The 25,716-nt window shown below is 45.5% G+C and overlaps 1 protein-coding gene across 1 annotated transcript in view; it reads left to right on the top strand.

Moving 5' to 3' along the window:
- ZFHX3 (zinc finger homeobox 3) overlaps window positions 1–25,716 on the top strand; it is a 704,611-nt gene that overhangs the window by 655,790 nt on the left and 23,105 nt on the right. Inside the window, exons 9-11 of the mRNA XM_035024866.1 lie at window positions 2,936–3,043; window positions 20,045–20,178; window positions 20,338–20,538. Coding sequence (XP_034880757.1) covers window positions 2,936–3,043; window positions 20,045–20,178; window positions 20,338–20,538 — 443 coding nt within the window. The remainder of the gene's footprint in view (window positions 1–2,935; window positions 3,044–20,044; window positions 20,179–20,337; window positions 20,539–25,716) is intronic.

Below are 25,716 nucleotides of genomic sequence, written 5' to 3'. Positions count from 1 at the left end.
TGTCAGCCTGGGCTTTCATCCATTTTAAAGAGCTATTTTTCCTCTTGCTGTTGATGATGATGGTATAAAGACAGATGGTGTAACTGCTTATGAATGTCCTATTTTATTTCCCCAGGACCAGACAGTTCACTTGAAGACGTGTATTATTTCCACATGCTCAGGTTGGGAGGCCCAGACAGTGCTTCCGCAGCGCGCTGCCCTTCCAGGCCTCGCCATGCAGAGGGCGACACCTGTAGGTCGTAGGTGGAACTGCAGGGAAGTGCCTGCCCGGCTGATCGGGACCCGGTTTTTAGATGGGGGTGAGGACTCTGATCCCCTTGTGAAGGAAGCGGTCCAGGAGTTTCCTGATCATTCCTTCTCCCACCAAGCATATAACAGCCTTTTAGTGAGTGAGTGACAAATGATAACTTTAAGCCTGGGAACTGAAAAAGAAGAGGATTTGATATTTAAATCTTAAAAATAAAGAAGAAAAGGGGGAGGGGGGAGAGAAACACAAGTTCCTGAATTCACCTCTGTCCTCCGTCCTCTCTTTGGAACTCCTCAGCTGCCTTCACTTTTCTGCTTGTAGGGCAGGGAGGGAATGAGGGCTCCAGGAATATTCACAAAGCACTTGTGCGGTTTTCCTTGCTCGTCGAATCCACGATGTGCTTATTCTTCACACTCTGTATCTTCTGAATAAGATTCGTTTGGAAAGGCTCCGAGAACTGGGGTCAGTGCCAGAGTAACTGTGAGTTCTCAACTCTGCGCCCATGGCTGCAGCCCACGTGACGTAGAGGAGAGCAGAGCTGGCCTTGGGGTTGGCCTCCCGGTGGGTCAGTCCTTTCCCTCCTCTTCAGGGCAGCACCTCAGACACTGTTCACAGCAGGGTCTCGTCTGTTTTGTAGGTGTTAGACTCTCTCCATCTAAGGTGCCTGTGTGTGCGTGAGAGAGAGAGAGAGAGGTGGAGCCATTCAGCCATCTCTGCATAACCAGGTTTGATTAATACCTACACCACTACAGGGAGTTTGTGCCACAGCATGTATGGGGGCAAATGATTATATTTTAAGGGCCCTCGCTCCTTCGGGTAGGCCCCATTGAATATTGATTGACTGAATTCTGGTATCACCATTCAAAGATGAGTTTTATAATTACAGTGTTGAACATTTTTATCAAAAGTGTAAAAAATGTGCATTGAACATCCTGCCTGGACATAATGAAGACTGTGCATACATCATACCGTGTAACGCGCATGTTATTCTTGACTAACATTTGTATATAACATTTTTTCTCTACTCAGTGATGTAGGGTGTTCATATGGCGCCGTATATCAGATTGACCTCAAACCATGGTTGCCTGATTTTTCTCAGAACTGAGGATGGGTATGGGGAGACTTGCTGTTAACTTTACCGTGCAGTGAGACAAAAGGGAGATACAGAAATTAGATGTGGGGTTCCTTCCTTCCCTTTTATTTGGGGGTGAAAATAAGCATGCTCTTATTTCATCTGTGTTCCCCATGACTGCCTCATAAATCCCCTGTTGGAGGGAATGAAGAATGTTCCCCGACCCCAAGTTTAGTTTTCCAGTCTTTGGACTTCCATTGTCTTTTCGGGAAGAATTAGGAAAATCTGACTCTAAGTAGATACTTTCTTCCTCAAGTGTTTTGTAAACCCTCTGAGGTCATTTTATTCTGAACTCCTTTTACTTTTGTGTGATGAAATTTAGAAGCTATTTTCTGCAGGGTTGGGGAGGGTAACACCTTGAAACATTGAAAGGTAGGGTAGCGGGTCCAGAGACCTAGGGTGACATTGGTCAGAGCCCCGAATCCAATACCTGGTCCCCGTGCATCCGGGCTGGTTCCAGCCCCAGGTGATGGATGTGTGCAGCCAGCTTCTCGTCCCAGGAAGGTGTGCTCTTCAAGGTCTGCGAATAAGGTCATCATTAACCCACCTCAGTTAGCCTGCCTTATTCATTCATTTAACCCATCCTTAATGAGTGCTTTGGATAATGATCCAGAGGGCCAGGAGAGCAGAAGAGAAATGTCTCGCCTCCTTTCCCTCAGCACCGATAGGGTAACTTAGCCTCTTCCTTTCCACTTGGGCAGGTGGAGTTTTATCGCAGGAGTAGCCTCATGTTGGAAATGACCATTCTTCTGTCTTCACCCAAAGCATTATATGTTGAGCTGGAGAGAATTTCCATGGCTAGTTTTAAACCAGTGATGGATAAAGAATGGACTGACTGCAAAAGGAAAACACATGATTCTCTTGCACATTTTTTTCCTTTTCTCTACAAATCTAGCTTCTCGCCACTGATGCCTGGCAGGCCTACAGATGTTGTTTGTACAGATGTTTGTTTTCTAGAACTCTTCACATTAATGAAATCCTATCACTGATATTCTGTGATCCTTGAAACTTTGAGTGACTGTTAAAAACCAAACAAACAGAAAACCAACAACACTTCCCGCCACGGTCTGGCACATGCATCCGCACCGCAAGACCTCTGAAGGGTCAGTGACAGGGTCTGGTCTGGTTCAAATCCAGGATGCGCTGGGGTTGGGGCTAGGCAAGAGCCGACATGTGGCTCCTTTCTTGCATTTTCAAGTGCATAAGACTTGCATGCAACTTCAGGAATTTAGATGGAGTTATTTCTTCAACAGGACTGGCTTTCCAGTATTAAAAGCTCAAATGAGGCATTCAGAATCCATCTGGAAATACCTAACATCCACAAGTCTAAAAACGAGTCAGTCTCCTACCAGTGAGTGGGGACGGGAAGGCCCCGCTGCTTACCTAGACCTCGGCGCAGCCGAAGTAGTCAGCCTTTTGGGGGCCACGGGGGAGACACGAGGGACAGTCACTGGCATCTCTGTGTTGTGCTCTGTAATTCTTTGGAGTAGGAGCCAAGAGTCCTTCATCTTCTGTCCACTTTTGATCCTTGACATTTCGTTTTTCTTCTCTTTCAGAAGAAGCCATTGAAGATGTTGAAGGGCCCAGTGACGCGGCTGCTGATTCAGAGGAGCTTGCTAAAGACCAGGAGAGTGGAGGCGAGAAGGACCAGAGCAAGTGGACAGGTAGTGTGTGTGTGTGGCCCCCGAGGTCCCGACATTTCTCCCCTGGAAGCGTGAGGCCAAGTCAGGGAGCAGATGCATCCTTCATCTCCCCAGAAAAGCTGTCGGTTCTGTACAGCGGGAGAAGGATATGGGTTTTGCTTTTTTGAGTGATCTGCTTCATTCTCCTTCTCTTAGGTTATGTTAAAGAATTTTGAAAGCGTTTCCTAAATGGCCCCCCGCCCAGCTTGTTTATTGAGCATCCAGGTGTCTGGCTCTATGCCAGGGGCTTCTGTGTTGGTGAGGTCACCTTTCTTCCGTGGCTCCTCCCTGGCGTGCATTGCCCTTGATGTGAGTCTTTCTCCTTTGAAGGTCCAGTCATCTAGGCCCCTTCCCCCCAGACCCAGTGGAAGGGTTTGCCCTGTACACCTTGACTGGGGTCACCCCTGAATCTCCAAGCCGTCAGCAGGGAAGGGGGGGGGGGGGGCTTTGTTCCACACGTTGTGTCTCCTACCTTGCCTCCAGGGTGAGCGCCCACACCCTGAAGTGCACCCAAAGTGGGGCAGGCAGTGAGGCCAGGCAGAAGGACGTGTTACCGAAATCAGCAGAAGCAGAAGTCAGGGAAGGAAGTGCTATTTCTGGAAAACTTGGTGTTGTGAGAAGGGCAACAGGCATCTCTTGTGATGATAGGATCACTGTATTGGAGGAAAGAAGAGCTGAGCCGGAGAGGAAAAGTTTAGGCCTTGTGGAGGAGAGGAACAAAGTTGTTTCTGAGAAGACTTCTCAGGACAGATAAGTCTCCCAGAAACCACCACAGTTATTAAAGGAAATGATATGACAAGCAACAGAAATTATTTTACTTGGTCAACCTAATTCTTACTGCCTTCCATTATTAATATTGTAATACTTTGTGTTTTTTCGAGAAAATATTTACCTTCTGGAGTCTGTATTGGTTGGGCCTTTGTTACTTTTCCAGGCACGACTGTTCTTAAATCATGTTCAGTGTTGGCCTTCACTGTTTACACAAGATACAGAATCTTGGCAAGAGGCCAGGAGAGAGCAGTGAAAATCACTGAAGGCTGAGAAATATTGCCTCTGAAAAGAGGCTGAAGAAATTGGGGCTATTCGGTCTGTAAAAGAGAAATTCGAGAGGCAGCTTAACAGCTTCCAAATTTCAGGAGGGCTGGGGCGGAGTAGGCCCTGTTCAGTGTTTCCTGGGACACGGACACAGGGTGTCACCGCAGTTGAGTGAACCAAACTGTCCCCTTTGGGACTGTGGTGGCCAGAGACACTGAGGGATGGGGCCGAGCACCCTGGGAAGGGTTGCAAGGGCGGGCCAGGAGGTAGGGCACAGACGTCTCTCCTCAGAGGCCCTCTGCACCGGGGAGGGTCGCCGACCGAGATCCGGCTTTCTGTTGTACTGTCAGGGCGAGCTGGACACAGACTTTGCAGACAGGGGTGACCTGGGGGAGAGGATCTCACGCACACCGTCGGAAGGCCGAGTAACCTTCCAGGCCATCTGTCCTTCGTTTTCACAGTTTGTGAAACTGTGGCTTCACCTTTCTGTGCCTCCGTTTCTCGCCCGAGATGGGGATTAAAAGTAGTACCTACTTTCAGAGGATTGCCGTGAGGATTATTTGAATATGGGAATCCTAGAAAGTGCCTGGCATGTAGGAAGCTCTACCTTAGGAAGGTTTTTGTTGTTGTTGTAATAATTTGGTTAAATAAGATGAGGGAAACTAGTAGCAGTTTCTCTTCGGGTCCTTTCCTGTGAACGTGAAACTGTCTCCAGACAGCTTGTGGCTTTGAGGAATTTTGAGAAGCGGAGGAAGGACAGCACGTAAGAACTTACTGGATCGTGTCGACGGTCTGTGTGGGCGGTGCCTGCATTCTGCGCGCTAAGGACACTGAGTCAGTGACACGACGTGACTGCCATTTGCGAAATTCCTCCTGTGCCAGGCAGCCAGGAGCGCCGTAAAAATGAGCGTCTTTCATAAAGCCCCGCATTCTCATTCGTTTGTTCATTCGTTCGTTCGTTCAGGCAGCAGGCTGTACTTTATCTTCAGAAGACAGAGGAGAGAGAGAGCGACCGTGGACGAGTAACTCAGAGGTGCCCCTTAGTCGGATAGTGGTGAAGAGAGAAGGGGAAATTCTTTGCTGACTCCTGCAAATGATCCTCTTTTGACCCGAAGCATAATTTCGTCTATGTTGTCTGAGTGTGTAATGACAGGCTTTATTAAGGCACTTGAGCCGATTTGATCTTGGAATCGATACAGGTGGCAGCAACCTCTTCGCAGCTTTCTTTGGGATCCTTACTATTTTATATTAAAAAAAAAAATCTGCGTTTGCTCCATTTATGCCCTAAATTGAGCTGTTCCTATCTGATTAAATGTGATGGGGAGCGCTTCCTCCCAGCAAATAAATAAATAGTGATTTCACAATTTGTACCGTTGATTAGTGGCCGCTCACGGTGCGGATTAATAATATTTCAAATGAGCCTGGATAATTGGCATTTTCTCGGCTATTGATTATGTAGCTTGGGGTTTGTGCAGGAATGGATAATCTTTACTAAAAATTTTTAGTCATTTATTTTTATGTTGGAAGGGAACTCCTGGTGTCCATTTCGGTGTCCGTTGGCCACCGTCTTTGGGCTGCTTTTGTGGAGGTGTCAGGTCTTTGACTGCGGGGCAGGCAAGATGGTGCTTTGAATCCCAGCAGCATCCCAGCCCAGGGCCCGGGGCTGGGTCGCTCCCACGTGCAGGGCACTGGGCAGAGTTCCACTGATCCCAGGTTCCATGAGCTGACAGTGGAAACTGTCACTCTGGGAACGGAGCACACCCCCGGGCTTCCAGGAAGAGCCGTAGTCCTCAGAACAGCGTTGCTGTAGGTCAGTGCTGTCCCACGGAGCTTCCTGGGCTGATGAAGAGGTTCCGCCGCGTGCAGTACAGTAGCTGCCTGCCTTAGTGGCTCTTCAACCCTTCAAGCGTGGCTCGTACCACTGAGGAATCGCATTTTCAATTGTATTTCACTGTAATGAATTGAAATGTGGCTCTTTGAATCTGGACAGCGCAGCTCTAGATACTCAGAAGGAGCAACACTACCCCTGAAAGGGTGCCTCCCGGCTACGCTAGCTTCCCAGTTACTGTGAAGGCTACCCCGAGCTCTAACTGGGTGCCAGGCACCGTTCCAGCGCCCCACCTGTCCTTCCCAGCAGGCGTGCCGGGAATGGCTCACAGGTGCACAGGTACTGATCTGTACCGCCCTTGAGTTGGCCCGGGAGGCGGGGGGCGGGGGGGTGGCCAGGGGAGGGGGCGCTGCTGAAGCCGGGGTCCTTGCGGTTTCATCCGCCTATACTCACTTGCCATTGTTTTCTACGTGTGCCGCGATATGAAAGCGAGTTGGGAAGCTCTGCTTTACCCACGTGTGGGTAAATTTCATTGGGTTCCTACCCCTCACTCTGTGAGACAGGTGCTGTAAGTGACCCGCCCCGCCCCGCCCCGCCCCCCAGGCCCCCTGCCATTGTGCAGAGAAGCAAACTGAGCCCGGGACGACTGAGCTCGTGCAGGTTGCCAAAAGGCACACAGCGAGGTTCAGATTTGTTGAGCGGCCCAGCTGCTTAGGACGGAGCCCGAGCTCGTGCGGGGACAGCGTCCCACTTCTCCAGGAATGCGATTTTTCGGCAGAGTCATCCGATCTCGCTTTCACCTCCTTTCTGAGTGTGGAGAGTAGCATTCTCCCAAAGTGGTACAGCAGTGACAGGAGCATGACAGCCAGGTGGATGGTCCACCATGAGTTTACCTCATAGTAGGTCCACGTCTTGCTCAGTCTGAAAGCAGGTTGGTGAAGCGGCCACTCAGCAGATGGCCTTGGCCTCCCGAAGCCTCGGGCATCTCATCTGTAAAACATGGATGGATAACACCCGCCACCACATCCTGGGTTCCATGATGAGGGCTCTTGAGGGCTCCATGATGGCACGTGGCGGCCCTTGATAAACCCTTCAGCGATCCCACCTCTTTGGGGTGAGTGTGATGCACTCTTGTGGGCCGACGGAGGGTGCAGGAGGGTTCTTTGAGGCTCAGTCTCTTTCCTAATGCACAGCAATTTCCACCATCCAACTTTGTGGTTTTCTCTTTTGAAACATGAAAACGATCCCTCGTTCTCTTTTAGCAGTGTGGATTTAAAAGTGTGTGTTCTAGATTGAAGAGGCCCCAGTGTCGGCAACTGAACAATAATTAATGCAGTGATTATCCAATCCACCGTTAATTGCTATAAATTAAGTGATATACAATTAATGTGATGCTTTATCACCAATAATTAGGGGAAAAAATTGAACTCTTGGCAAAGAATCATAGCAAGATGGTTATTTAAATCCTGTAGCCGCCATGGTTTCCAGCCACAGAGCACTAAACTGGGTCTAGTTAAGCTAATTTGAGACAAGATGACCAGGGGGTGTCGGTGCTTGAAAACACAACGATGGGCCTATAGCCCAACTGAAAATACCAACATGATAATGCTTCCGAAATCCCTAATTGATGTCTGTGTCTGTATTTTTGGAAAATTTCGAGTTAGGATTGTAGTTTGAGTGTTGTTTTTCTAGGGGAATGGCCTGAAGGGATTTTATTTTATTAATTTTTTTTCCTTAAATCCATGATGCTCACGTAACACAGGGCAGTTAGTGCAGTGGAGTGTCCCTGATTTGAATCTATGGAAGATTGCTGTTAAAAGGCGGTATTAATGGGCCGGCAAGGTCTGGGCGACTGCGAGGGGAAAAGTGTGTTTATGGAATATGGTGCTGGCCGGCATGATTTCAATCGGGTTTGACATGTTTAACATAAATGTATAGTGTACGGCTCTTGCTGCATATGAATAATTCCTACAGACCCACAGCCTCTCTAATTACTGAGGTTGAAAAAAAGCAGGTCAGGCACATCCTGGTGGAAATCTATTACCAGCCGTCCCCCTTGTCTCCCTGTTGTTTACAGCTTTGTATAAATAGGGATGCCATTGTATGGGGAACTTAGTGCCTGAAGTGTGATCTGTGACAGAGAATGGAAGGGGGCTGAAAAAATACCCCACCCCCTTTTTTTCCCAACAAATTGAGTCCATTAAGACAAAAGACTGTACACGGAGAGGGAGCATTCTGGGTCTGGAGAAGCACTGGCCTGCTTAGGAGTCCGAAGCCCCCGGCTCGAGGCCTCGTTCTGCCGCCGAGACGAGCTCCACAACCTCAGGTCTCCGGTCCTCAGTTTCAAAATCTGTAGAATGGCAGGTTTGGACTAAACAGTTCCGGAATTCCTTAAAAAATAGAATTTGGGGAGGAATAGCTGTATGGGAGCATCTTGGGGAATAATAATTTCTAAAGTTGGAATGCTGGTAACTTGCCAGGATTCCCCTAGTCTCCCACCAGATGAGATGGCATGGGTCAGGAGCCTGCATCGAGAGTTCAGAGAGGCCCCTTCGGCTTTTTTTCCATGAGGGTCGGACAGTCCCAGGCCGCCTTTCTTGGCGGGCTATCAGAGCGCCACATGCTCTCTCACCTGGTCCTGTGTTGTCAGAGCTCCGTGTGATGAGGACATCAGGGGAGGAGCCCCCAGAGATTGGTGTGGGCGCCTTTGAGTGGATCCCCAACCCAGCTCTGTTTTTGGCTAGAAACCAGGCTGTTCAGCGCCACCACCATACCTCTCCAGAAATCATTTCAGCCTGAGTCTCTGTCCTTCTGGCATTTGGTTCCATTTTTCTGCCTACCCAAAAGTAAATTTGTCTTTGCAGTAGGGTGTGTGTGAGGGAATGCTGGGAGCCTGGCTCACATGGCTCCTTTGTGGTTCGCATTCCTGCCAACGGAAACCATTTTTGGTTTTACGTTTCACACACGGATGGGAATTGTGCAGCTCTGTGGGCTTTTCCAGAGTCCTCCGTTCCCCTCCCCCACCTCCACTCCCCACCCTCCTTTTTTTCCAGGTCTCTTTCAGTATAACTTGGCTGCTCAAAGTGACTGCAGGCAGAATTCTGCCTCACAATTGGAAACAAACCATTCGAACTATTTTTATGTTGGGAAGCAAAAATAGATATAGGGTGTGGTGTATATCTGGACTCGCCTGAATTCCAGTAATTCAGAGGTCTTGGCTTTGAGAATTTATATTGTAAATTGTAAGAGAGAGAAAGGGACCACATCAATGGAGCAAATATTTTTACATGCAGTAACAAAATGAGCGGAGATAATCTAAGGCAGATATGGCATACGCAAAAAAGTAAGGAACTCACTTTCTAGAAGGGACACCATATGTAATCACATAACTGGTACAGTGTGATGAGAATTGTCATCAAGGTGTAGATAAAGGGCAGTGGAAATGTAGATTAAGGAGAAAATCATTTTTCATCACTCTAGAAAATACCTTACAGATTTGCATATTACTCATGCAAAGGGGCCATGTCAATCTTGCTTTGTTTCAGTTTGAGCTTTTGTGTTGATGGGGGAAGCACCTCTGTTATTAGAATCATGATCATGATTAAAAACAACAACAACAACAAAAACACCATAGTGCCTTCTTCAGGGGATAGCTGAGCATTTTCATTAGGCTCTCACATTCTTCCTGGCCCAACACTCTCTCTGTTTTGCAGACTAGAGAAGTACGACACATAGATGGTGAACACCTGGGTGCCAGATTTGTACTCAAACCCCAATTGGCCTTGTGGATCCTGGATATATTCCCCACATCATAAAGCTAAAGAATACATAACATGGTAGCTTTCTCTTATCATGTGAAGATTGGAGGAGGAGACTTGAAAATCCCGTTTCTCTAGTTGTCAGACAGGATTGTGAGCTTTTTATGATATGAACTTTGTGTCATTCACTCGTTTTTGTTTGTTTGCTTAATAAGACTTTCCCTTTTGGGCGCCTGAGTGGCTCAGTTGGTTAAGCGACTGCCTTCGGCTCAGGTCATGATCCTGGAGTCCCGGGATCGAGTCCCGCTTCGGGCTCCCTGCTCGGCAGGGAGTCTGCTTCTCCCTCTGACCCTCCTCCCTCTCATGCTCTCTGTCTCTCATTTTCTCTGTCTCAAATAAATAAATAAAATCTTTAAAAAAAAAAAAATACTTTCCCTTTTTAGAGCAGTTTTGAGTTTACAATAGAACTGACAGGGAGGTACAGAGATTTCCCATATACCCTCTGCCCCTACACATACATACATAGCTTGCCCCCATAATCAACATCACTCACCAGAATGGCACCTTTTTTTTTTTTTTTAACAAGTGATGAACCGTTGACACATCAGAAATCACCCAAAGTCCATAGTTTATCTTAGGATTCACTCTTAGTGTTGTACATGCTGTGGGCTTGAACAAAAGCATACTGACATATATCCATCGTTATATCACATTATGTATTTCCACTGCTCTAAAAGTCTTCGGTGCCCTGCCTCTTCATCTCTCCCCAACATGGCATCCATTCATTTCTTTCATCTCCAGCACTTAGGAGGTGCTTGATACTGTTTGAGTGTTTCATTAACAATTGGTTTGGTGAAATACCGTGACTATAAACATTTTCAAGTCCAAGTCATTCTACTTTGTGCTTTTTAGACATCAAACCTGTGGGTTAGTAGGATTGCTCCATGTTAATATGTAGAAACGGCAAAAGTAGGGTATCTGTGCTTCTTTAAAAACCAGGCCTCTCATGGACCCGTATTATTTCCCAGAGATGTTTCTAAAAATGAAACCATAGCAAGCAGTGTTTGAGCTTTTGCCCTGTGCCGGACGCCGTGGTAGGCTTTGTATGCCTGATCTCTCGCCAGCCTCACAGAAACCCTGTGAGTAGACACTGGGATCCCGCTGACAGATGAGGAAACTGCGAGCTCATTGTATCACTTGGAATGCTCAAGGTCACACAGCCAGGTTGGGAACCAATGTGTGGTCAGCGCTGCAAACCGCTGCGCTTCGTTACCTAGCAAGGGGGACCAAGGCCTTTGTATAAGGGACCTCGGTTGTAGGGAAACAGCATGTGGGAAACGTGCATTCTGGAGGAGTCCCTGAAGGTGCGCCAGAGCCACCTCCCCAGCCCGTCGGAGTGCTCTGAGCCAACTGCACGTGGGACCCAGTGGGTACGGAGAAAGCAGGGATGCAAATGCGTGTGGGGTCCTCCTCTCTCTGTACTGTGCAGAAGACCAAGACGAGACCTTTCCAGTCTTCTTGGTCCTTTAAACCCACGTGGGAAAGTGGAGAATCGTTGGCATTTTCCACCCTTGAAAGGGGCCTGAGTGATGATGTCTTTCTTCCCCAAGTACAGATTCTCACACTGTCCTGCTGAACCTGAACTAGCAAAAAAAAAAAAAAAAACCAAAAGACAAAAAACAACCCTGAGCAGATCATGGGGGAAGTTGATTTGAAAGGGTGCTGAGAAGTTCAGTTCAGTGCTCTTGGTGTCTGTCACTATGCTGGACCTGGATTTTATGTGTTCATGTTCACAAGTTCACTTTCATTCTCAAAATTTAGTAAGTATTTTAGGAAGATAGGTTTGGAATGGAGAAGAAACTGGAAGCATATTGTTTTATTCAGTCTCCGGGAATCTGTGCTGTGTTGGGGCTCAGAGACCCTAACTAACCTAATTAATGTTTGATTTGATGGGGACTGGATGAACCTCTGTTAATTAACTTTGGCCTAGTCTCTGAATGACCCACATTACCCCCTTGTTTTGACCTACATCTTACACCTCTGGACTTTTTCTTCTGTCAGTGCAAGGGTCTCTGAGGTCCCTGCCACCCTGGTTTTCTCCAAATCCCTGGTCTTCACAATCCTGTAATTAAGCCAAGGGGCAGACTGATCGTGCAGCCCCTCCCGTACCCCCGACCGTGGCCCTCCGTCCCCAAGGACACTATGACCACGGTTGCAGATGGCGTCTCTGCACAGCTCAGGAGGCCAGGATACTTTGGGGGAACTGACAAAAGGCCGGAAGCAGGCAGGCTGACTAAGACCTCAAAGTGCGGAGTCAGGGCTTGACCCCTGGGGTCCCCAGCCCCCGGCACACAAGCCAAGCTCATGGTGGCAGCCCAATGTTTAGAAATTATTAAATAACCTAACAGCCACTGTTGGTCTAAAAGGGGGTAGCTGGTGGCCCTGTTTTGTAAAGGTGGTTCCTTCTCAAACCTGATACACAGGGAGCAAAGTATCTCCAAACCGAATTGTGCAATGGCCTTTTGGGGGCTCAAATCAGTACAGTTAAGCAGCCTTATGCGTATTTCAGCAAGGAATTAGTGTAACAGATTGATGCCTCTGATGTGGGGCTTAGCACTGTTTTCTCCCCCAAGATGCAAAGCAAGGGCAGTAGCCAGCAGTCGGCAAGGGCCCGCCGTTCCACCCTGAGGCTGCTTACTGGGAAAGCAGAAGCCCCACAGCACGCGTGACCCTCCTTTCCCAGATTGCTGGCTTGTACGCGCAGGGGCTAGTGTGGACCTCTGCATCCCTCTCAGGGCTGAAGCAAAGGGGACCTTGGGTTGGTGAGGCCTACGGGTACCAAGACCAGGCAAGGCAGCCTGGAAAGATGCTTCCTCCTTCTGCAAAGTGGGAAGAGCCCACAAGTGTCTGCCGTTTTCACAGAGGTTCTCCAGGACTCATAGGAAGAACAAGACTTCATACGCAAGGCGGTCTGTCATGATTTTGGATTATACTACCAGCAGAGCATATGGAGGTTGTTCCTCTGAATTTCTGGCTTTGAAACTGTGTCTACATTTGTTTTAGAGCGGGCAGGTTCCCTGAGGGACAGCCATATTTAAGTCTTTCACCTTTGGCCCGAGGGGGGAAACATCTAGCTTTGAGAGCAGGCCTGGCTTTCTTCCGTGAGCAGAGAGGATGAGAGTGTCTTGTCAGCAGCAGTCATTTGGAAGTGGACTGGCAGATCCACCTACACCTGCTGGGCCCCCTCATTTAATTCTGGTCCCCACCAATTACAGCAAGTACCGACTCTGATGGCGGTTCTCAAAGTAAGGTCCGTGAGCCATCAGCATCACTCAGGAACTCCCTAGAAATGCAAAATCTCTGAATCAGACCTATTTTGGGGGGTGTGGCCTGCTATCTGTGTTTTAGCAAGTCCTCCCAGGGATTTCTGACTCACACTTGAGTCTGAGAACCTTGGGGCTGTGATCTCGTGACATGCATGAGGTTTCGAGAACTATTTCTCATTTAACTGAATGGCAGGTCCTGAGCCCCTGCTGGGTGCAGTAGGTGCTGAGCTTTCCCGAAAGGCAGAAGTGCCTAGAAGAGGCCCGAAGCCTGAGTCTTGGCAGATATCATCTCAGATAGCAGGACTGGGAGTGAGAGAGAAGTTTGGTCAGAGAGACAGGGTCCCAAAGAAGAGTGATTGAAGGCCTAGAAATCTTTGCCAGAACACTGGCTACGGGAAACACGAGGGAGGGGGACATGGGGCCTCTGTGTACTGTTCATGCAACCTCCTGTGAATCTGTAATTCTTTCCAAATAAAAAGCAAAAAGAAAATCATTAAAATAATAACAACAGCAGCAATAATAATAATAGCAACAGCAGTACCTAGATCTTCTGCATTTCCAAAGTGTTGGCCTATGTAGTTCACATCTGACTTAGAAGAGAAAAATAATTAGCAGTTCCCTGAGTACAAGTTACACCCATCTGTAGTATTATTACTCAGATTTTCTCTGAAACCCTTTATAGAAACAGAAAGACATGTCTGATAAGTTGATGATACCACTATGTCTTACTCTCCCCATCTATTCCTATTCTTGTACCTTTGAGTAGGTGGTTGTACTTCTCTAAAATGCTTTCCAGGGACATACACAAGCAGCGTAGCTTGCAGTTACAGAGAATGAGACTGTGTCTGAATAGAAGGTTCTTAGCCCCACTGCGCTGGAGTTTGAGACGTACCCCACACCTCTGAGCAGGGAAGGGAGAGGAGCCCACGGCACGGAGACCACCCCCCTGGGTGTGGGTAACCAGTGCATGCCTCCGATTCCTCTTTGAGACATCTTTAAGTGCTTGGAGGCAGAATGAGACCATGCATGTTTAAAGACCAAGTTGGCAGCAAAGCAAATCCTTTAGAGGACCTGGTGTTCTCTGTATTAGGGGAGGAAGAGAATTTAGCCAGATCTCTGGCCACTGATCAAGTGCAGTAGTTCCATAGGAGATGGGAGTATGAAATCCTAGCCTGGCCTCTGGGGAAGGAATTGCAAGCAAATGCCCAGGGCAGCTCCACTTTCAGTGACAGTATAAAGATCACAAAGTCCAGAAGCACAGATTAGTCTGTGATAACGTTGCATTTTTGTTGTCTAGAGAAAGTCTGAGGCTCATGAGAAGCTGAAGGAGAAGAGCTATGGAAAGAGCACGCTGTACCTTTCATTTCATTGTAATTATGAGCTGAAATGACCATTTTCAGATCTAGTGAAGCTTCTGAGTCTAGTGTGCTGGGGGTAGTTATCCCAACTCAAACACTGATACGGAGTTCTGTTAATTTTTTTCCCCCCAGTCAGTGGAGATAGAGGAAAGATTGCTGTAAATTTCTGGGGTAGGTGGCAAGCTGGTTTACGGAACACAAGGCGATGAGAACCTCTGGCTTACGGAAAATAGCATGAATTAATAATCATTTAATTGGCTCCTCCATTATGTTGCTGGTTTGGGAGATGGAAGTTTAGATGGAGGGGCTGTCAGTGGTACTTTAGCTAAGAGTTTGACGGTTGAGACGAGGTGGTGGCTGCCTTTGGCTTCTCCACGAGGGGTAAATGTCGGGCAGCAGCCTAGGCCCTCAGTGGGCTCGCCTTGGGGCCCCCATAAGGCAGAGGAGAATCCAATTGCCACCCCATCATGAAGAGAAGAAATGCAGAAGAAACTTCCCAGCAACATGAACAGCTCAGTGCATGCCCAGGGTCTCCCCAAGGGAGGTCGCAGGCCAGAGGGAGGCTGGCCTTTGGCATAGACTATCCACCATGCCAACAGCCCTGTTAGTGTGTTGAGTGATGAGATGAATTTTGCTCATGAAATATAGAAATTACTCATACTTTGGATTTTTGTTGATGTCTTGGCTGTAGTTGGAGGAAGTAAAAACTTCTTCATTGCCAGTTTTTCCTAAGTTTTCTTTTTCGTGAGGCAGCAACTCCATGCCTTGCCTGGCTTCAGAGTTGTACAGAGCACATCACCAGGTAACAAATGGGGCGTTAAGTCCATGGTGGTCTATGGCATTGCGAATACATCTTTTAAGTTTTCTGTGGGCCAAAATCTCAGTGACTCAGATTTTAATTCAATGACGAGGACTGGAATTGGAAGACTGGTTCTAACAGGTGAACTTACAGAGGCTGTGTTTTCAACCATACTTGGTCATTCTGTAAGCCCCCTAAGTTTGTACTATTCTTACCTCTTTTTTAAAGTAAGGCACTTCCTATATGAAGCTTTACTTGGCTTGTTTTAATTATTCTGTGTGCGACCATTTCTTGAAAATTGCAAGGAAAACTGGCATGATTTCAGGTTGGTGCTCCTTTTCTTCCGTTTCCTCTAGTTAAGTATGACAAGAGGGGTATCTTTTCAAATAATTATTTTTAGAGGTTAAATACTTCCCAAACAAATATGTTAAAAGCACAGGTAGTCTGGAAGTTGATGTCTCTGTGCATGAATGATTTTCTCCCCTAAGGAAGCCATGCGTTGATTACTATGTTTCCTTTTGGGATGAAATTGTTTTGCCTCCTGTATGGAAAGTAAGACAGAGAGTCATGAATCGGGTCTGACTCTCCTCGTCTTTGTCTTTGTCAGTTGGTGGCCAGCGCATCATAGTTTAAGGGGAGAAATGGTGGCTTTTGGCCCGGAAAGGCAACTCGGAATTTTTCATACCCCATAAGAAGGACATGCTGGTCCTTTCTGTGCCTCATCAGCAAGTTGGGTGGGACAACCATAATTCCTAACAAGCAAGTGCTTTTTCACTCCTTAGAAAGTTTGTGTGGCAAGGAATGCACAGCTTACATCCTATCAGGCCGTGGTAGGGGTTGGACCCACCATCCCAGTGTCACTATTCCATCTGCCTGGCTTTAGAGAGTATGTAATCTGTAGCGCATGCACTCACGTGGGTCCTTGCCACATTTCTATCCCCTTCCAAGTGCCAGGAGCCCAGCATGTTGCCTGTGGAAGATTCGTTGAGATTTAACACATATTTTTGTATGACTTGGCTGCCAAAAATGAGAAAATTGCTTTAACCAGCAAAGTAAAAAAAAAAAAAAACCACCCGATGTTTCGCACAGTATGGATCCAAATATCAATGTTTCCATGGACAGTTGAATTTAAATGCTGAGCTATTTAATTATAATATTAAAAATAATATAACCACCTGGCAATCTTAGAAAATGGGAGAATGGTCCATGATTCCATTACCTAAATAAAACAGTCATTTTCTTCTAGTCTTCTTTTCTAGTACCTGTTTTTTTCCATAGCTCTATCATGGCGTAACACATATTCTATCTTATTTTTCTTCTGATCAGCATTCTCAAGAACTTTCTACATTGGTTCACAGCTATCATTCATAATGTCTCCTAGTACCCAGTAGAGTAGCTATGCCATTGTTAACTTGACCATGCCCTGTTGTAAGAGACCGAGATTGTTTCCAATTCATTTTGTCATTATTATAAAACCCACTACAGGTAGTAACCCGTCAAGTTGTTTGGCTTTTTGTTGCCTATATAACCAAAGGTTCCAGGCACTGTTTAAACTAAGGCTTGTCTCTGAAGTACGTGTATTTCCAATTGACTACTGTGATGTCACAGTTGCCTTAAAGTGACCAGTAATTGATTTTTTAAATAATGTTTCCTAGACTGTGACATCTCTCCTAGAATTTAAGTTAAACTTTAGAAAAGTCTTCAAAGCAGAAAACCACAGTACTTTCTCTCTTGGTATTCGTACAACCTCATTTACTTAGGCCTACAATGTATGCTGGTGACAGAACTGAAATAGAAATTGATTTTGAGACTCTGGCCCTTCTGAAGTAGTTCAGAGAGAAGCAGCTTGAGGAAACCTCACACTGTCTGTGGCCTGTAGTCAACCCTCATCCAGCATGCTGATGGAGCACTTGCACAACTGTTTGCACGTCTAGAGAAATTGTATGGAGACCTCGGTGCCATGTCTTGATAGAGATTGACATTTTAATGTCCGGGGTCAAGCTTGGAGGGGGCTGTCGGCCTAGTTAACCTAACTCTTAGGAGCAATCCCTACATCACCCAGGGAAACACAATGGGATTGTAACCGGGTGTTAATAGGATCTGTTACAAGAATGGCACAGCTTTATCTTCAGGGAACGAGCTAGTGAGCTGCAGGTGGCTAATGTCCACTTCTAAACAGATCAGATCGAATAAACATGCAGGCTGTCCAGGATAGAAGGGAGATGAGCCCCAAAAGTTTTTTACACCAGCAGGTGCAGTATTTCATATTGGTGTGTTACTGCGGAGAAAGAGGAACAAGGGAGATCATGCTGATTTTATTTTTTAAAACACTTCATAGGACTCCTTAGCTTGAGCTCACAAAGGAAGCTTTAGAATTCCAGAGCAGTTTGAGAGTTTGGAAAAAAAAAAAAAGGTGATAAAAGTTCCCTGCTCCATGCGGGGGGAAAGAATAGTGGCTTCTGAAACCAGAATTCTCACCTCTGCAACCTCGTCACAATTCACCATGCGTTCCACATTGAAGGGAGAGGGTGGACTCTTGTCGGACGAGGAAGCTAACGCCTCACTGGGCTACCCTGTGTTTGCCTTTCGCTTCCCAGCGAGTGAGATGAGTTGGGTGGTCGTAGCCTCTGCGTTCATCCACTCACGTGGCCCTGCAGCGGCCCAGTGGACAACCTTTCTAAAGGGGGTTAGTGGCAGACGGAGAGCATTTACAACAGAGTGCATGGTCCTATAAGAGAGAGTGTTGTTTTCAGGTCAGGCAGACTAACAAAAAGACGGGGTGTTTGGGTGTTTGGAATGGCATCTCTATCTTGGTTTGCCTCCAGTGGGAGAAGGAGCAGATAGCAGCTCTTTCCTAACTCAGCACAGAGACTATCCAGTGCCTACAGGTTGGAGGTAGAAATGGGGAAGGGATGGCTATACCAAATAAGCATCTGAAATACCACCTCATGCCTCCACTCACCCCCTCTGTAGAGTGCATTTGAACTGTTAATATGGAGAGGATAACCAGTAAGCAAAAATGAAAAATGATGGAGAATAAGGAACCTTTTGGGACTGGGGGGTACTTAAGGCCCTGAACCATCAGTTAAGGACTCCTGTTGTGGGAGTGTTCAGATAGGAGCCCATCACACTGTGAGGTTGGAAACCTGTGACACGGGGTTCCTTGAGGGGCTGGGAGATGGGAAGTGGGCCGTGGGGGAACTGGTCTAGAATGTTACAGCACCTAGTTAATCGGCAGCCAGTCCATCACATTAAATATCCAGCCGTCATGTATTACCTTTCAAGTGAAAATGAATAACTCCCATTAAGAGCAAAATGGGTTTGAAGTCGATTCGAGACAGATTAAAGTACTGTTATGAATGTGTGTGTTGAGAGGAGGAGGGGGCTGTGTGTAAAATGCTTGTCCTTGTACTTTTTAAATAATAGATGCCCTACAAACTTATGTAGACCAGGTTACCAAGATACTGGGGTTTAAAGGTCACAAGATGTGCATTCTGGGAAGAGCATCAACTTCCTGGAATATTTCCTGCATTTAGCAATTTTTTTTGAAAATTATTTGTGGCCTTATGATTTTAATGAATAAAATTGATTTTCTAAAATTGTTTATTAAAGCACACATCTATAATGACAGCATCTTGGTATCCATGTCAGAACAGATTTCAAAGTGGAGCCTAAAGTGGAAACATAAGCTAGGTAACCAGACCAGATGAGACAGGCAGCAGTTTTATGAAAGAGCAAAAATTAGGCTTTCTAAACCAGTGACCTCAATGCCGAGTCAGATTATTTTTCAATGAGGGGAACGGGTATATATTTCTCACTACCATTTTCAGGATTTTACTAATCATTTTTAGCAAATTATGAAAAAGGAAGTTATGTGTCCAAAACAAGTGAGAGAACCAACCCTTGAATACTGACCAGGTTTTGGAATGACCAAATCCAACCATGTTGGGATTTGTGTTTACAATGGAGAGCCCCCCCGCCTCCCACCTTATCCTGGTTAAACCCTTAACCCAGCAGTTTTCTCGTCAAAATCTTCCAGACCCTTCTCCATGCTTCAGAGAACCCCTTCTGCCCACACTGTATGCTACTTAAGTCTCATGTGACTCTCCTCATTAATTAGTGGGTTTTGTTGGCTTTTTTGTTTTGTTTTTTGTTTTTTGGTGGAATGGGGTGTGGTTTGGGCAAGCAGATAGAAGACTTTTCCCCCTTACTGCCCACTCTGAATAAACGCTTGAGCTTGGAGCATTGGCTAGATTTTAAGTTGGATTCATGCCCTACCTATTCCACTCTTCAATTACTTTTTCCCCAAAAGCAGGTTGCTAAACCCAAACTTGATTTTTCCCCCAAGTATTTGTGTGCAGATCCATGTGAACTTTTCTCAGGTCACATTTATTATGCCCCCTGTGACGTGCTGTGCTATGATTCCAAGCAGTAAAGTTGGGAGCACATGGTTGATTACATCTGTGGAAGCAGAGTGTCTGGTTCTTGAGTTGACTGGTGGTTGGCAAAGCAACTGGTGAGACTCTCCCACCCATTCTCTGCCCTACTGCCCCCCATAGGCCAGCAGAGTGTCTCTTGACTGGGAGAAGTCCATACACTGAATTCAGCTTAATCCAGCCCCAAGCATTTTAGTCCATTTCTTTATCTTTTTTCTTAGCGTTCAGTTGTTGAAGTAGTGACAGAAATTCATGGGGGAAAAGGAACACTTGCTTCTTTTCCGGCGTGCTTGATAAGTCGGTCCGGATGCTCATCCTACTTGAATTTTGGTGTTTCAAGAAAATCCTGTGCTATAAATGAATGTTGATTTTCACCCAACACAAACCCTCTGAGAGCTGGCCTGGTCTGGCTGCTATATCGCATCTTCTGCTTTTTCTTCCAGCGTCGTCCAGCCAAGCAGAGAAGGAGCTGACAGATTCTCCCGCACCCTCCAAACGCATCTCCTTCACAGGTAGCTCGGAATCTCCTCTCTCTTCAAAGCGACCGAAAACATCAGAGGAGACCAAACCAGAGCAGGTGAGACCAGAAGGGGCTCTGCTGGTCCGGGCGGGAGGTGGGGGGAGTGTTTGAGACACCAGCGGGGGGAGCACAGTCTTGGGTGGGCGGGCTAGGGGCAGACACAGGCACCCGTGGGAACTGGAGATTCAGCCGGAGGGGTGGCTGTGTTCCCCACAGATGTACCAGTGTCCCTACTGCAAGTACAGCAACGCCGACGTCAACCGGCTCCGGGTGCATGCCATGACGCAGCACTCCGTGCAGCCCATGCTGCGCTGTCCCCTGTGCCAGGACATGCTCAACAACAAGATCCACCTCCAGCTGCACCTCACCCACCTCCACAGCGTGGCGCCTGACTGCGTGGAGAAACTCATAATGACGGTAAGGCAGCCAGTTCAGACCCGTGGCGTCGCTTTCCCCAGAGGTCACAGGTGATGGACGAACACGCACAAGATTCGGTGCTGTTGGATGAGAAAGCCAGTGTAGAGCTGGACATGTCAGAAGTGATCCTAGTTCTGTGACCTTCGTTCTCCTGTACCCGCCTTCAGCTCGGCATGGCCATGGTGTGACTGTGGCCCAAAGCACTGAGTATGTTTGTGTTCCCCACCTTCCCCTATTGTCCCCCCTCCTGGTCTGATGCAGGGGTCTAGATTAACTCACCATCCACATGAAGAAATTGTTCTTCGGACTCTCCAAACCTTTAATAACTAGGTCATGATCTAGGTTGCACTTAGTCTCTTTTCATCCTCACGACAGCCTTGTTTCAAAGAATAAGAGTTTGATGTGTCTACATTAACAGCAGAGGAAACCGAGACTCAGACAAGTTAGCTGACTTGATTCCACTTGTAAGCGGCAGAGTTGAAATTTGAGTCCGTATTTTCCAATGCTACAAATGTGACCCTGTAACGTGGGAGTTTCTCAAGTGGCTACTTTGATTCTCAGAACAGGAAAATGGCCCGTGGGAGAGCACGTGTTGATTCGTGGACAAGGGCTTTGCATTTTGAACATGATGTGGCTACACCTACAGGTTTTAAAAGTCTGGCTCGGAGTGACTTCTGTGACACGGCCCAAAGGTTTAGTGTAAAGATTTAAATCTAATTGTAATGTGAAAACTTTTCAAAATACTACAGATCATGCTAATATCTTGCTTTTTCTGTCTGTGGTGAGACAGCTGTGCAAGCCCTTTCCCGATCACTAGAGGAAAAACTACCCAAGAGAATTATTCTCACCTCTAACTTATTTCAGTAGTGGAATAAATTAATTTGATTGCCTTTTCGTCTGTTCCCAGAGAGGTATTCTTCCTAGAGAATTCCACGTTATAACGTGCAGGTCACAGGCATATAACCTCTAGGCGTTTCCCAGTCCATTTCGTTATGCAAGATGAATGAATAGTGTTCTAAGTGATGTTTAGTCGTGAGGAACTTTTAATGCATCAAGAGAACTTTAGCAGCCAATGGGAAACTTGAAGGTAACCTAGCATAAGTTTCATTTCAGAGATCTTTCAAGTATAAATTCACTTTCCGTGGGTATTTTCAGATAGACTGGTGAACATCGTGAAAAGATTGAGAGTGGAAACCTTCTTCTTTGGATGGGTGGGTTTCTATGTTATATAGGTATTGGCATTCTCACCAACCTTGGAAATAACAAGGGGAATTTCTCAGGCCTCATCACACTTCCCGCTGTTGGCCTGGAACCATAGGAACCTTGAAGGAACAGAAGGAGATGTGGGAAACATTTTCAATACTTAATGACATTTTTCTTTTGCTCAGCTGGTTGTTTTTCCTGTTTAATATAAATCTGGTCTAGGAAATATGAGCTATAGTGATCTGTATGACCGGTTTACATTAAACAGTAGGTTTCATTTATATATCACTAGGGACTAGAATATAAATTATATTTCAAATATCCATTGTTTATCATTTTTTATAGCAGCAAAAGTAGTGTGCATTTCACGCAGTTGAGTCAGGTGGTCATTAGGAACTTCATTTACCAACAGAGTCTTGAAAGACAAGGTGTTACTACTGTGTTTCTGGGGCACCGATCCCTAAGATATTTCTGGATGTTACTCAGTAACTAGCACCTTCTCAAGCAGTGATTCTCAGCCTTTTTGGAGACTCCAATAAAAGTGATTCCATAGCCTTACTGGGTTATCCTATGCACAGTAAAGCTGGACAACAACTGTTAAGACCACTGTTGAGGATTCTGCATATACAAAACTGTGTGTACAATGCCAGGGAGCATAAGAATACCTTAAAATTCATACATGGAACCAGGCTAATAAACCCTGTTCTAGAAGAATTCCTGACAACATAATTATGTAGGAGAAATGTGCTCCCTAAAGCTGTTGCACTTGGCATCTTGTACTGAAACTGCTGTGTACCTCATCTTCCCACAGCAGACAACAGAGATGTTTTCTACAGAAATGGAGACATTTTTTAAAAGCATTTTAATTCCAGTATAGTTAACAGTGTTATATTAGTTTCAGGTGTATAATATAGTGATTCAACAATTCTATACGTTACTCAGTGCACCCCCGCCACCCCTCTGGTAACCATTAGTTTGGTCTCCATAGTTAAGAGTCTTTTTCTTGGTTTGCCTCCCTCTCTCTTTTTTCCCCCCTTTGTTCATCTGCTTTGTTTCTTAAATTCCACATATGAGTGAAATCATATGGTATTTGTCTTTCTCTGACTTATTTCACTTATCATTACACTCTCCAGATCCATCCATATTGTTGCAAATGGCAAGATTTCATTCTTTTTTGTGGCTGAATAATATTCCGTTGTGTATATCTGCCATACCACATCTTCTTTATCCATTCATCTATTGATGGACACTTGGGCTGCTTCCATAGTCTGGCTATTGTAAATAATGCTGCAATAAATAGAGGGGTGCATATATCCTTTCCAGTTAGTGTTTTTGTGTTCTTTGGGTAAACACCCAGTAGTGAGATTGTTGGATCATAGGGTAGTTGTATTTTTAACTTTTTGAAGAACCTCCATACTATTTTCCACTTTGGCTGCACCAGTTTGCATTCCCACCAACAGTATAAGAGGGTTACCTTTTCTCCACATCCTCACTAACACTTGCTTTTTCTTGTGTTTTTGATTGTAGCCATTCTGACAAGTGTGAGGTGGTATTTCATTGTGGTTTGATTTGCATTTCCCTAATGATGAGTGATGTTGAGCATCTTTTCATGTGTCTGTTGGCCATCTATATGTCTTCTTTGGAGAAGTGTCTGTGTTCATGTCTTCTGCCCATTTTTTAATTGGTTTATTTTGGGGGGGGGATGTTGAGTTGTTTTAAGTTCTTTATGTATTTTGGATACTAACCCTTTATTGGATATGTCTTTTGCAAATATCTTCTCCCATTCAGTAGGTTGTCTTTTGGTTTGTTGATTGTTCCTTTGCTATGTTAGAAGCTTTTTATTTTGATGTAATTCTAATAGTTTATTTTTTCTTTTATTTCCCTTGCCTCAGGAGACATATCTAGAAAAATGTTGCTACAGCCGATGTCAGAGAAATTACTGCTTTGCTCTCTTACAGGACTTTTTTAAAAAGATGTATTTATTTTAGAGAGAGAGAGAGCACGGTGGGGGGGGAAGGGGCAGAGAGAGAGATGGAGAGAGAGAATCTCAGACTCCCCACTGAGCGCGGGGCTCAATCCCATGACCCTGAGATCATGACCCAAGCCGAAATCCAGAGTTGGACACTTAACCAGCTGAGTCACCTAGGTGCCTCTTCTATTATAGGCTTTTTATGGTTTCAGGTCTCACATTTAGGTCTTTAATCTATTTTGAATTTATTTTTGTGTATGATGTAAGGAAATGGTCCAGTTTCATTCTTTGCATATTGCTGTCCAGTTTTCCCAACACCATTTATTGAAGAGACTGTCTTTTTCCCATTGCATATTCTTTCCATTTTGTCGAAGATTAATTGACCATATAGTCAGGGGTTCATTTCTGGGTTTTCTGTTCTGTTCCATTGATCTGTATGTCTTTTTTGTGTGTGTGCCAGTACCATACTGTTTTGAGTACTACAGCTTTGTCATATAAACTTGAAGTCTGGAATTATGATACCTCCAGTACTTCTTTTTCAAGATTGCTTTGACAAGTCAGGGTTTTTTGTGATTCCATACAAATTTTAGGATTGTGTCTTCCAGTTTTGTGAAAAATTCTGTTGGTATTTTGATAGGGATTGCATTAAATGTGTAGATAGCTTCAAGTCGTGTAGGCATTTTAACAGTATTTGTTCTTACAGTCCACGAGCATGGAATGTCTTTTCATTCCTTTGTGTTGTCTTCAATTTCTTTCACTGGTGTTTTGGGTTTTTTTTTAAGATTTTATTTATTTATTTATTTGTCAGAGAGAGAGAGAGCACAAGCAGGGGGACCAGCGGGCAGAGGGAGAAGCAGGCACCCTGCTGAGCAAGGAGCCCAGTGTAGGACTCAATCCCTGGACCCTGGGATCGTGACCTGAACCAAAGGCAGATGCTTAACTACCTGAGCCACCCAGGCGTCCATCAGTGTTTTATAGTTTTCTGAGTCCAGGTCTTTCACCTCTGTGGTTAAGTTTATTCCTAGGTACTTTATTATTTTTGGTGCAATTATAAGTGGGATTGTTTTCATAATTAGAAATGTAGACATAAAAATAATATATAAAAAATAAAGTGTGCACATTGTGGGAAATGTACTGATTATAAGAAGTCACTTTGCTAGCAACAGAGAAAGTTAATGGATTCAGAAACAAAGTTGAAAGTTATGAGAAAGGTAATCATATAAGGGTTTCACTCTTTACCTAAGGGTATATGTAAGGATGATTTGGTACTCTCTACATGAGAAGATGGAGTTACTGCATGGCTGTCAGTATTGAATTGATTTTTCAAGCTTTGAGCATGGTTTGCATTGAGATGATGTAACATTTCTACCTTGATCCTTTAGTTCAGTGGGAAAAGATGAGCAACCAGGGTTAGAGGGGAATTCGTGGCTATAGCTTAGGGTGAACCCAGAATCCTGTTCGAAGATTGGAGTTTGCCCTGATGAATCAAAACAGATGCCACTGTTCTTCCTTTGGAAAGTTTGGTGTTAAAATGGAATTTTCAATTGTTTTACAACTAAGTGATTATAGTAAACCTGTGGTTAAAATCATGCCCCTCGAGGGTATTTTACTGTAATTTTATTAGAGAATTGGCCATGGGAAACTATTGGTTGGGCTTTCTGACTGTATATCTGTTTGTTCCTGGTCAACTGGAGCAGAAAACTCGGAAGACAGCATGATGAGAAATGCCCCCAAATCAGAGCTCCATTTTTAAAAACACGTCATTAAGGAATGGCCAGTGTATGGTCATTCATCCTCTAAGAGGAGAAAGTTACATCGGCTTTGTCCCTGAGTGGCTAGGATGAAGGGCAGTGAGAGGAGTGAATCTCCTTCCTTGCCAAATGGTTTGACTGTTAGCTGCGGTCGGCTGCAGAATAGGAAAAGCCAGCAAAATCCACCCAGTAGACAATTCTTGGTAGACATCGGGTATGTCCAGGGTATCGAAAGCTATAAATTCTGATAAACAT

The sequence above is a fragment of the Mirounga leonina genome, unplaced genomic scaffold (genome assembly GCF_011800145.1).
Source record: "Mirounga leonina isolate KUSES-001 unplaced genomic scaffold, KU_Mleo_1.0 Mir_180, whole genome shotgun sequence".
NCBI lineage: Eukaryota > Metazoa > Chordata > Mammalia > Carnivora > Phocidae > Mirounga > Mirounga leonina.
This window is presented reverse-complemented; position numbering and strand designations above follow the sequence as displayed.